General features: G+C 42.9%; 1 protein-coding gene across 2 annotated transcripts in view; it reads left to right on the top strand.

Annotated features, from left to right (window-relative positions):
- LOC119552851 overlaps positions 1-13621 on the top strand; it is a 123661-nt gene that overhangs the window by 86700 nt on the left and 23340 nt on the right. For both annotated transcript variants that reach the window (XM_037862725.1, XM_037862726.1), the window contains exons 5-6: positions 1723-1824; positions 2479-4609. In XM_037862725.1, the coding sequence (XP_037718653.1) occupies positions 2482-4609 (2128 nt within the window). In that variant the 5' untranslated portion in view covers positions 1723-1824; positions 2479-2481. The remainder of the gene's footprint in view (positions 1-1722; positions 1825-2478; positions 4610-13621) is intronic.

Below are 13621 nucleotides of genomic sequence, written 5' to 3' on the forward strand. Positions count from 1 at the left end.
CTAAACAAACTATTGCTCTTTAAATTTGCTAAATTTATAATTCATTTTAAAAGCTTACAGCTCTGAAATTTGCCAACCCAAATCTCTTTAGACTTATTTGACACTTTGACATGAAAAGCCAAATAAATAATTAGAAATATGTGCAATTTGAGCCTGACACTATTTTATTTTTGTATAAAATCTATAAATAATCTACGAATGGGATTTGTTGACACTTCAAAATATATTTATTTGTACGTTAGCAGACAAATGTGTATATCTCTATTAGAACGGGTTCCACCCGGCGCATAAGCAATATTTTTAGGAAATGACACTCGCTTTAAAGCGTATTTACAATCTCAATACCCAATACCCAACCCAAAACCATCAGTCACACCGGCAACAAACAAACGTGGCTTAAATTTCATTCGATCCCTGTCCGCGTTGCTGTTGTTAACGTTCATGTTGCCACATTGTTGTGTTGCTCCGTTACTGCCGGGGTCATGGGTCATACTCCACTCACACTTTGCCCAGGGGCCTTTGGCGCCACCTCGACCGTCAGGCGATAAAGCAAAAAATGACACGTTTTTAATTTTATTTCACACCTACACAAGGACAGCAACTGCCGTGTAATCAAAGCTGCAAGAGAGCAACATCGTGGACAAAACAACAACTGCTGCTGCTGCTGCTGTTGACAACAATGCAACTACCAACTGGAAGTTGAAGGCGCTGGCCAGGGCCAGAGAAAAATTAGATTTATCACGAGTGGTTGCCGGAAAAATTGTCAACATTTATCAACATTTTTCAACGGGGCACGCGGACGTGTTTGCTGGCCAAGAAACCCCAGCCAAATAAAAAGAAACACAGAACAACAATAAGAAAGTCTGGCCAAGACTAAGCCGGGTTCCAGTTCCTTCTGGCCTCCAAACTGGGCCAACACCTCTCGCGTGGGAGTTCGCCTCGCAGTTTGATTAATATCCAGTTGCAGGATGCAACGGCAGCAACATCATCACGAAACTGGCAACAGAAAGAGCAACAATCGCAACAAGAAAGCCGGAAAAGATTCTGGCCCGTCGTCCAGTTGGCCCACTGATTGTGAAAAGTGGTCACGATGATGACAAAAATTCACTACAACTAGTACCACTGGCGAAATGAAAACAAAGTTGTCCGCTTTTCAGCCAGTGTGTAGGTGCTAAACCAACTCTCTCTCTGCCAATCTCCAGTGAAAGCAGCCTGAAAAGAACTTTCCCAAAAATAAAAAAGAGCCTTGAATGCGGTTTATATTCTTTTGGCTGGTTTATTTGATTTGCCAGCCATGGAGTAGGAATAATCTAGAGAATTGTGAGAAATTGCCGGGGACTTGTGTGTGGCAAATTGAGTTTCGAGCATTGATGTGATTAAAGCTGAAAAGACACAGCTGCCCCTAAAGTAAGCCAACAAAAAAATGCTAATCATTTAGGGCCAAATTAATTAAGGTAAACAAGAAGTATTTTGCAGATCAATTTCCTGACTAATCCCGAACCATTTTTTTTTTGGATGGGCCCTCTTTCATTAGACTCAAAAGCTCAGAAGCAAAACACAAACATTAGATGAAACCCTAGCAGCACGGCCACTACTCTTTTACCCCTGCCTGCACATAATCGCATTTTAAACTTTTTCAATAATAAAACTTTTCTAAACGGATTTCCCGCTGGACGCGTTGCGCTTTAATAATTTTTCCGTTTTTTATCTTTTTCATTCCAGGCAGCAGGCGGTTTTCATCTGATGAGCAACAAAGGACAGAGTGCATCGGAGCCATTAATTTAAATTGGGTATTATGAGCGCACTAGCAACAGGGACAGAAAGGTTGGTAATGAATGCTTTAAAAATATATACAAACGGGGAGGAAAATCCAACTTTTTAGTTTTCGGACAAGTGAATATTTTCATTCATTGTAAATACAACTGTTTTCGACAAATCAATTAACAATAAATATACGAGTGATGAAATAAGTATATGAATATTTGATAATCGGAAAAGCATGTATTTAAAATTAAGAAAACATAATATATATTAATAATTGTATTGTATTGTATTATTTATTAAGAAACATTTAAAAAACGGTTCATAGATTAAACAAAATAAAGACTTATATATATTCTATCAAGTATCTACAGTGTTGAGTATATACATTTAAAAATACTTCAAAATTCATTTATAATAACTCTCCCAGACAAACACAAAAATCTTAAACAATCTTAACGTAAATAAAATATTTATTAAAATCAAAGCAGAATATTAGCTTTTCCAATGAGCTATCAAACTAGAATAACTTTCTTTAAGCTAAGGTCACAATACAATACAACTATGCAAGCGGGCTGTGGACGTTTCAACCGAAATAATATATTTTATGCAAATCTATGGCATTCCAAGATAATTTTTTTCAAATATTACTATAAATATTTATATGTTTGTCCAATTTCTTACCAAGTTAAATTTTAAAACTATTTTCCAACATAGCTCATGTACGACAAGTCCAAGAAATCGTGGAGTCAGCGGCTCAAGACGCTCGGCAGCGGTGACAGCGGGGACAAGAACGCTTCTCTAGCCGCCGTCAGCGGCATGCAGGCCATGCAGCAGTTGCAGCTGCACATGCAGCAGCAGCACCAGCAGCTGCAGCAGCAACACCAGCAGATGCAGCAGCAGCAGCAGCAACAGCAGCAGCAGCAACACTTGCAGCACCATGGGCACCACCAGATGATGGCGGCCTATCAACTGCCACCGGTACCCGCCGCCGAATTCCTGCCCAGCGCCCTCTCACGTTCGATGAAGTACGCGGAGCCCTGGATCTACGGAACGGTTCGTGGCATTCCCTCCCGTCCATCCTACGGATACCATCCCCATGCGGCGGCCATTTTCGCGGCCACGGAGGGACACACCGGGACCACGGCTCTGGCCGTGGTGATCTGCTCCTGTGCCGAGTATCTGAATGGCACGAAACGTGACGTGAAGAAGGCCAGTGTGTGCAAGAAGTGCAAGGGGTCACGGCTGCCCCTGGCCACCATTGGCGCCACCAGTGGGGGCACAGTGCGTCTGCCGTCTGTCAGCGGTTCCAGCCACTCGCGACGACCCATGGCGGCCACCATGCGTGTGGTGAGTGCCACGAAGAAATCACGTCCCTCCATTCTGGATCCGCAGAAGGATCCCTACGACCTGATGCGACGCACGCGACTCCTGTCCCCGGAGCCCAGCTCGAAGGACTCGGACGGCAAGTCACGTAGTCGCAGTGAGGCGGGGGGAAATCAGCCCCGGGGACGGACTCGCACCAGGGCGCCTCCTCCACCGGCCCCTGCTGCCAATCAGAAATCTCAAGGGGCAGGGGTGCCGATTCCGACAGCTGTTCCCGACCCCACGGACCTCTGGCTCATGGAGGACAACGAATCCCTGCTGCAGAGCAGTGGCCTGGCCACCTCGAGGGCCTCCAGCCGGCGATCCATACTCCGCTGCCACGTCAATCCCTATGACCTGATCTCAAGCGAAAGTGGCAAGCTGCAGGGGAACCTGAGGAAGCCCCACGACCTCTTCGACGTGGCCGATGCCCAGCTGAACGATGACCAGCTGGAGCGGAAGCGGAGCACCGCCAAGTTCTACAGCGGCAATGTGGCCGCCATTGCAGGCCAGCGCATAAGCCTGGGCGATAAATCGGGTGATAACTCCGATCCAAATGACAGCTATGAGCGAATTATTATAGTTTCTGGAGGAGAAACCCCGTCCAATGGACCGCGACGACCGCCGCGCAATAAAAAAGCGGATGAGCCGGCGGAAATGCCCACAGCAGCGGTTCCAAGTGTTCCTGCCGCACTGCCCATGGCCACAGTCAAGACCAAGGTGGACGGCCAGGTGGAGAAGGAACAAATGGAGGAGAACAATGGTTCGACCTATACAGTGCTCACTGTGACGCCCACTTCGCCAGCCATCAAGTCCATACTGAAGCGCCCCACCACACTGGAGCTGCCTGGAGTGGGTACGACTCCACTCCAGCCACTTCCTCCTCCGGTGGCTGACAATTCTGGACTGGTGACGCCCGCGGGCAAGTCACAGTTCTATATCCCAACGCCAACGGGGACAGCTGCCACGCCCACGCCCCCGGGTGCGCCCATGGCCACATCAACACCTACACCCACCAGCGGAGCCACAATTGCAATAGCAATCACGCCGGGTTCACGCAAAAAAGTGCAATTTATGGTCGAGGATAAAATCATAGCCACGACTGCGACAGCGGCGACAACTGATGACAGCGATGCCAGTGTGGCAGCAACGAAAACCAACTACGAGTACTACAATCGCAAGCGGAATGCAGCGGCAACAGCCCAGGCGACAGCAGCAACATCTCCAGCAGCAACAGCAGCAACAGCAACGACAGCAGCAACATCAACGGATCAGCAGGAGGCAACGCCGCTTGCCACTGACATTGATGATGAGCACAACTTTACAACTTCCGCTGAGCCAACTCCGTTCATAAAGCCGGATAGTTTGCATTATGAAGATGTCCTCCCGGGGCCCCAAATATTTGACAGCTCCTCGGAATTACTACTGCCAGCGGATGGGTCGCCGCATGCCGCTGCGAGTCCTGTCAGCGTTTTACCAACTGGTGAGTACTCTGAAATCCCAAATCCCGAATCCCGTCCAGCCATAAAACAGTTGACTTTTAATTATGAGCTGCCAGTTCGGAGCTTCGCAGGGTCAGCACTTTTTCAGCCAAGTTTCATTAGTTAACTCACTTGCAGCACAAAAAAAATAGCTTATAGATGCACAAGCCCCACTTAAAGATGCTAAGATAAACCACAAATTCTATATTGGAAATAGGTAATACTAGAGGCCTCATAACACTTTTGATTTATTTTAAAAAGTCATGGCAACCTATCGAAAAAAGGTCTTGATCCTAACAATATTTTATGAATTCATATATCAAATCAAATTTATTAAATTAAAATCTAGTTAAAAATCAAGCAAGTTCAAGTCAGTGTCATAAAGCCTTAAGTTTTAATGAAAATCGTCAGCAATATGGAATTCCTTCAGCTTGTTTTTATACAAGGTTATCATTATATTAAACAAGTAAACTCAAAATTATAATTAATACATTTTTCTCTCTGTGCACTATAAACACACGATGTGGTGGCTTATTCCCAAGTGGAAAATGAGACTCCCATTCGCTGTCTACTATTTTACTCCTATTTTAACCATCTGTCTGTCGTTTATACACTCACTCACTGGCCGACAGGGGCGCTGTTTGCTTTTGAGTGAAAATGAAAATGCTGCCATTGTTTGCTAATTGCTCATCATCACGGCACGGTCTACGGAGTTTGCCACATTGCACATTACGTATACGCAAAGTTGGCGGCGACACTTTATGCATTATACAAATTCCCTAACAAGCATGAAAACTGTTTTGGCCAGGGGTTGTGTGAGAGCCAATTGAAATGCTGACATTTGAATGGGAAAGTGAGGGGTGGATGGAGGAGGGGGGGGGGGAGAGACATGGGGTCACACCTGGTGCAAGTTCACGCAGGGGTTAACACCATAATCAAGCATCAGACGGAGCCGCAGTCAGACCCTTTGACACAGTCTCCCTGTCAACGGCACACGCTCTGCCACCCACCCACTGAGCCACCCAACCACCCAACCACCCAACCACCCACATCACGTAGCTGAGCGGCAAACAAAACGACAGTTACAACGGAAACGGAAACGACTAGCAGGCCAAGTCAACGTGACATTTGCACCCACAAATGGCAGCGACGCACGGCGATATGCCAGCGAACTATTCACATGCACATATCTACGAACACATATGCATGATAACTCCAGGTGGGGGAGGCGATGGGGGGCGTGGCACACATGTTCGACTTCATTCAAAGCAAATTAACAGCCGGCACACACATAAGGGTTAAGGCAAAGGGGGTGGGGCAGCGCCTCTCATAGACAGACAAAAACTTTTCATTCAATTAAATTTTCGATGGTGGAGAAAAACTTGGGTCCATCAGGGAATCGAGTTGAGTTCGGTTCAGTTGAACTGAACTAATGTGAACTGAGTGGGTATCACGATTCACTGGCCTACTTTGGCCAGCTGCGTAAAATATAGCAATTAAAGTTCAGCAGCTGTTAACCTTCGCTATTAGCATTTTATACCAAGGTTATGCTAGGGAGTTGAATTTAACCAATATAAATGTTTAAAAACAGGAGAACATTTTGAATTTGACTTTATAAGTAATTGTTAATAACATTTATTTACTTAAAATGATAAATCAAAAGGTATCCTTTATTTTTATTCTTCGTATTTTAAGGTTATTATGAAGGCCTTATGCACTTAAATTGATAACCCAATGCCAAGTAATATAACTTAAAAATGGCTAGATCGTGGTCGTTTCTCCATGACCGCTAAATGTGCCCATTATTTCCCAAGCTCGTATATTTTCTAGACTCCCCGCCACATAGAGTCTTTCTTTGGGACGCCAGATAAGAGTCTTTCTCCGCATCTTGGCTATTCCAGCAATGCGGCCAGACAATGAATTTCGCAGGCACCTCATAAGAGCCCAAAGACGCCGTCCTACCACAAATGCAATGACTTCGCGTATGGCCCTCTTTTGTGGCCCAAAGGAGTGGGCCAGGCCGAGAGAAGCGGGAGGAGCAACGGCGTCATAATGGTGACATGGTCGTGGCCATGGGAATGCCAACGGCGCCCACGTGTCTCCGCAAGACAATTACAAAGTTCCTCCTGCGCGGGCTGCAATTTGTTGCATTGTTTGCCGGGAGTTAAAGCACTTGGAAGTTTGCAAACTATTTTTGATTTGATTTCTGAAATTGGCTCGCTACGGGCGCTTAGCCACCCACCCACCATATTCCTACCTTCAGACGACCGCCTCCCGAGATGATTTATGGCGCACGTGTTGCATTCACCGGGAAATAAAAATGAAATGGGGGGAAAAAAGAAGGAGAGTGGGTCGCCAGACGGGCCAAATCGCAGTGAAAGCATTAAAGTGATAGAGTCTGGCCGCTCGACGGTGAAATTTGCATTTCTAATGCCCCAACGCCAACGCGGCCAACTTTGAGTCATGACCATGGCCTGAACTCGCAGGATTATTAATATTTCATATTCGTCTGGGATAGGCGAAAAGTGCGCCTCGATGTCCGACTTCTGAATGGAATGTGAACCAGAATTGTAATATTTTAAGTGGCTCAGGCCGGGGCAAAACTTTTTGCCTCTCCATTAAATCAATAAGAATTTGCTAGCCCAAAAAAAAGTTTATTCATCGGATTTTATTTTAACTTTAGGTGGGAAAACTTTTTATCTATCATTAGATAAACAAAATAATGTGGAATTCGAAGTGCAGTTGAGTAAAGATTTATTTTCAATTAAATAAAATATATTTTATTTTTATAACATGATTCTTATTTTCATGATGAAACACTTTCTGGTATTTTTCCTACTAGCATTAAATAAAATAAATGTAAAATTCAAATATTTTCATTCATTAGAATTGAACAACCATTTTTGCTAACCCATAAAAACATCCGTTTTAATTGCCAAAGTAAATACATCCTTCAGCCAGAAAATAAATTTTTCAAGCTAATTAATTTGTGGCCACGCATTATAAATTGCATAAATGCCGGTTTAGATGCTGGATGCCAACTTGTGACTAATAAAATTAAATTGCTTTGATAAAGGGCCGAAAGTAGCATTTAATTGAGCAAATCATAAAATTATTTAGACCGAGTTGGGCGGGGGAAACATTTCCAATTAACACGCTGCTGGCAGCTGGCTTTCAAAGGAATATCTGCCAGGTAGACGATATTAAGTCATTAGCATTTCTGCAATCCCCACTGCCACCCTTTTGGCCATTCAGGGAAATTCTCACTTCGCTTTCCTGCTCATTGCAATTTGCTTCACTAATGTTTCTTCTCTGTTTTCAAACGCTGCTCCATTCATTTAATGGCGCTTGCCTTAAATTTCTGTTTTTTCTGGCCCCTTAAATGAAGTGTGAATGGCAAAAGCGTTTGGAAATGAGATTTTTAAATATGGCCAGCAATTGTAGCTACGAATTCCGAATGCCAATAGCAACAGCAGTGGCAACATCTACAGCAGCAACATTGCTACATTTTGCATTTTATATTGCCAAGCTCAGCGGAAGTTGAGCCTCATGTCTTCATGTACTTTGCATATTTACACTAATAGAAATTGTGGCAGGCAATTGAAAAGAGCGTTGTTGCTGCTGTGGCTATATGTTGCTGCTGTGCTGTTGCTCGTGTTGCTGCTGCTGTTGCTGCTGTTTTATGGGTGGCCATAAAAAGTGTCGCAGGCGGGGGCGGGGGGCGTGGCCAGGGGCAGTTTTATGGCAATTCTTCTTCTTGAGTTGCTGCTGCTGCGGCTGTTTTATTGTTGCGACAACCCTGCAACATCACTAGTGTGTCCAGGCGTTGGCCATTCCTCAAACTTAATATATCCTGTTTCCTGATTTTCATGACGTCGCTGTAAGTGCCCAACAAGCCCTTGTCCAGCCCTGGCCGCATTTTCTCGGTTTTCCCCGGACTTTCCAACACCCCTTAGTTTTTCTCAACCCCACCAGTAACCCTGTGTGCCATTTTCTGCATTTAAGTGCAATTCTATGCAAGAATGTGCCGACATGCATATTTGTGCTAAAGCCATTTCCCAGCTCTCCTGGCTAGTTTCCCCCCTTTTTTCCCAGTTTTCCGAAGCTTTTCCAACCCCCTCGGCTGCCATAAAATGTTCGTTTTGCCAGCTAATGCATACAAATGCCTGATGCGCTTTTTGCATTACAACAAGAACAGCAAAATAAGTGAATGAAAAAGGAAAGAAAGGAGAAAGACAGCTAAACAACAAACAGAATGGTAAATTTCCATGTGTGCGACGGGGGACATTCACTTTTAAGTTGGCATTCGAAAAAACCCCATTGAATCTTGACCAAAAACAATGAGGAAAAGTCTCGGAGCCGTCTAAAAAGTTGAAACATTTGAGCATCAGAAAGGTGAGGAAACTTAAAAAAAGGTACAGAGAAACTTGTGAAAAACACCATTCTCTTTTAAAGAACTTTTAGTTAATGACTAAAGTTCCTTAAAGTTCTGACCAATTAGCAGTTTGTAAAAATTTGTCTGAAAGTAGAAAGCTTATTTTTATGAGAAGCAAAGTTGTAACCTATAGTTTCAAAAAATCTTTTAAAAAAGGTAGCAACATTTGCTGACCATTTTTAAGAGGTTCCAAATCGATAATAGCTTCTAAGGTAATTATTTATGAAGCATTTAATATCATGCGACTTTTCAAAGCACCAATAAATTTCTCAAAGTTTGGCTGCAAATCCGTTTGTGATTTTGCCAACTTAAATAAGAAATTAGCCTGGCCATAACCCAAGAAAAGTTTTCCTGCCCTCGGACAAGATCTGTCCATTTAAAGCCATTGTTTCAGGAGTTCTTCCTGTTTGCATTTCCATTTTTGGTACTTCTAATGCTGATGCTGTGTCTCTCATCGATTTAGTTTCTAAATAAATTAAATTCCAGCATGTGTGTGGGTTGTTTGGCACAAGTGCAAAGCCACAAAGTTTTTGGCAGCGAGACAGGTGAAGACAAATGAACTGCCATTCGGGATGAAACATATCGAGTGTCACTGTCGATTTCGCACAGTGCAGGTGAGGGATAGAAAATCCATCACTGGAGGGATAGCAAAATATTTGACATAATAATAAAAGTGCATGATGCATGCTGTCCATGGCCATTGGTCAATGGCCAAGGGTCTGTTGCAATTTTCCGATTACCGATGGACCTGCTGATTTTCCTGGATGATGATGTTCCTTGGCCTTCTCGAGTTGTGTTGGCATGCAAAAGTTGCCTTTTGTTTTGGGGTTTTAAACAAAATGAAATTTCCTAGCTGCTCTCCTGAGAATCTTGGCCACAGCAAATCAAAACCGCAACGTTCTGGTGTGTTTGTGAGTATCTCTGTGTGTTCTCATCGATGGCAAAACACGAAATGCCACTCCAACTAAAGTTAAAGAGTGAAGGAGAGGGGTCTATGGAAAGCGAAAGAGACAGCATGATTGTTGTAATGAAACGTATCGAAAGAAATCAAAGCATGTGGCACGTGAGTAGCTGGACATGCTCATCTCGATATGGCCAGGCCCCTGACCAGTATGTTGCTACACAGGAAATATTAAAATAAGGCGAAATATTTTAAAATTAAATAGTATTTATAACAATTATATAAGCTTACAAAAATCAATTAAACAAACAGAAGATCTTGTCGTAGGAACTTATACTGTTCTTACAACATCGAAAATTTATTCGACCTAGATTATACCTATCTGAAATTTTAAAAAATTGTTGTAATTATTATATTTATTATACAACTAAACGTTATTAATCGGAGTAATACAGCTAGTATAATTTGTATTGTGCTTCTATATAGGTAATACAATATGTAAGGGAGGTATAAAAGTATAATAAGATCCTTCATATTCCCCATTTGTACTATAAAAATCGTTTTAGATCTAAAAAATGATTAATTAATATGGGTTTTGGTATCATTTTACCCCCATGTACCATCTTCAATCTCCTCCATAGTTCTATAGTTGAAAATATAAAGTACCTGGCCTGACAATCGTCGAAGTGTACGAAATGCTTGCATATTACTTGTATTTCTTTCCGCTCTGCTTCAACTTTTTCCCTCGTTGCGGTTTGTTTTTCCTTTTGATTGGCTGCATCCCCATCTACGTGTTGGGGTCACAGGAAGCGACCCGAGATATTATTGTGAGAAAATTGTTGACCAGGCGGCGGACAGCAGCAACTTGCCAACGGCCAACGACAAACTTTCCGCAGAGAAGTGCAAAAGTTGTAGGTGCAAATAGTTTTTGTAGTTTAATTTGCCAATCAAAAGTTGAAATTAGCGAATTACGACTGTCAATCGATTGAAAGCCCTTCAAGTGTGATTTTCCAGCTGTCATTAGTGGGTAGAAAATTATATATTGTTTGAGAAAGTCAATCAAAAATCACTCTCTTCTTGGGAATTGCCATCCTTTCCATCCTTTCTATAATTACTATCAGGAAAAAGCAAATTGCATTAGGAAACTGTCAATCAGCTCAATCGAAGGAACTGCCAGTCAATCGATCAGGCTCGAACAGCTCACTCGCATTTCGTTTTAACAATTTGCCAAAAACATCGATGGCTACAAGTTTTGTGCCATTTACAGTTTTTGGCAACTTCTGTTGGCAACGACATCCGTCAGTCAGTCATTCACTCAGTCAGTCAGTCAGTTAGTCATTCAAGCAATCAGTTAGCTGGCCTAAATGTTGACACTTTCATTTTACCGGGCACATGCTGTTGTTGCAGAACTGCAGCTGCGACAAATATTTATTCATATTCATGGGAGCAAACACAATTTTTGTTTATTTATCGCGCCCGTCCCCGGGATGGGGGGCGTGGCAACTCCTTTTGCGACACTTTTCGCACTGCGGCAACCTCTTGCCGAATAAAATCAACTGACAACAACACGCAATTTATGGCATTTATGTAAAAAGCGAGCAAACAAGTGCTGCAATTTTTGTGTTGCATACAAAGCGGCCTTCGTGGGTGGCTGTCAACATGGAGGGCAAAATTGGAGGCAAAATTGGAGGCAAAATTGGTGGCTGTGGGTGGCACATTTTCACCCGGCGCTTCTGCGCTTGGCATTGTGCTGAAAAATCAATTAACTACACTTTGAAATGTTACGTGAGCAGCAGGGCCCCTTCGATCCCCTGGCTTCGCCCCACCTTTGTGGCGTTATAAACTGTTGCACCTGTATTTTATATGCATTTTATATATTTTTGCAACTAATATTGAAATTCCGGGAGCGTTGGGGCAAATAAAAGTAAATCTGACGCAGCTGCAAGGTAAATATTTAGTGAATCGGCTCAGTCAACAGTCGGGGGGCTTACACTACCCCTTTTCAAAGGGGGGTTCTGTGTAGTAATTCCTTTTTTTTTGAACCCAAATAGCCATGACGCCGACAAGTGCACTTGACAGCGCACTCCAGAGGGCAGGAAAGGCCGGAGTGGGCGTGGCATCAGTAAATATAACGTACGGCACGCAACAGGGGCGGCGGCGAAAGGGGGTCATACAACAAAAAAAATCTCGGTACTGCTGCGCTTATAAAAATGCAACTAGTTCCTGGCATAAAAGCCCATGAGCTGGATGACTGCGGATGTGGATTCAAAAGCGGATGCGGATTTTCCACTCACACACACACACACGCGTGGGGAACCACAAATCCCCGCCTTAGAGGGGTTCCCCTTTTTCCACCATTCTTTTTTTGCGTGCAAACAAGCGCAAAAGTTATGAAAACAAGGATAAAGAAGTGCAGGGCCAGAGACAACGAAGAAAATGAATTTTCATTTTCCTGCAAAGACTCAGAAATATGCAACAGAACCCCCAACCCAAGTCGAGAAAGGAAAAAACTGGGAAAAAGTAAAATAGAAAGCCACAGAAGCAGCTACAAAGATCGACTTAACATCGACAGATTCATTCAATGGAGAATGCAGGAAAGTTGGTTACAAAAAACCGGGTAGGAATGTAAACGGCATTCCATTCCAGTTCAAATCAAATCAATTTCTTTGACAGTCTGCATTGTGCCTCAATCAGAGCAGCTGAATGTCAACTATTGGCAATTGTAGGTGGAAATATGCCATTCTAAGGGATTTGATGGAAAATCGATTGATTACTCGGAGTTGTAGTTAATCAAGGGGCTGCTTCTTGCAAGTTGATTTTACAACAGAAGATTCTGAACTGATAACACAGTCTTGTGTTCCTCTTTTTATATTACTTGTATAGATATAAAAATTATTAAAATTTTTTGTGAATCATGTAAGTCCATAAAGAATGCCAATTATATTTTTTGTGTGTACGACTACTGACATGACAATACTTTTACCCTTTCATATTATTTTGCTTTTATTTTTAAAGGTATTTTTCTGGTGAAAACTTTTCTTAACTTACCTGACGAGGAACCACGTTTCCACCTTTCACCCGGACTTTCCCTTTTTCCTGCTCAAGACTTGTCCCATTTCCAGTCACTTGGCTCATATTTGCCTGCTTAGCTAGTTTTCCAGACTGTGTCCTGTGTGTGTTTGTGTGTATATTTTCGTGTTTGCCAACTTAACAACGGCAACAAACAGCAGAAGAGCCGCCAGCAGCGACAACAGAACAGAATCCAAATCAGAATCAGCGGAACGGGAAGCTCTGCAAACAAACTGGGAAACAGGAAAAAGAAAATACCCGCGTTACAGATAAAACAAAAATTATTTGCATTTCACCTGCATGTTGGCACCTGATTGCGGGCGGACTCTAACTACCTTACAAAACATTTTCTACACACCAACTACCTATCAAAGTCGCAGGATCCTTTTTGGTGCCCACCTCTCATCCTTTGGCACACACAAAAGGTTTGTCACTAAATATTTTAGAACGTTTTTTAAACAATAATATTAAATTATTAGGTATTAAATGAGTAAAGAAGGCAACTTTCAAAATATTTTCGAAACTTTTAGTGGAAATATCAATGTGCCTCCTTATAAATATAAAAACTTTGGTACTGACAAGAGAAAAAACATTTTTATCAAAGAGTGT

This window comes from Drosophila subpulchrella, chromosome 3L, assembly GCF_014743375.2.
Source record: "Drosophila subpulchrella strain 33 F10 #4 breed RU33 chromosome 3L, RU_Dsub_v1.1 Primary Assembly, whole genome shotgun sequence".
In the NCBI taxonomy this organism is placed as follows: domain Eukaryota; kingdom Metazoa; phylum Arthropoda; class Insecta; order Diptera; family Drosophilidae; genus Drosophila; species Drosophila subpulchrella.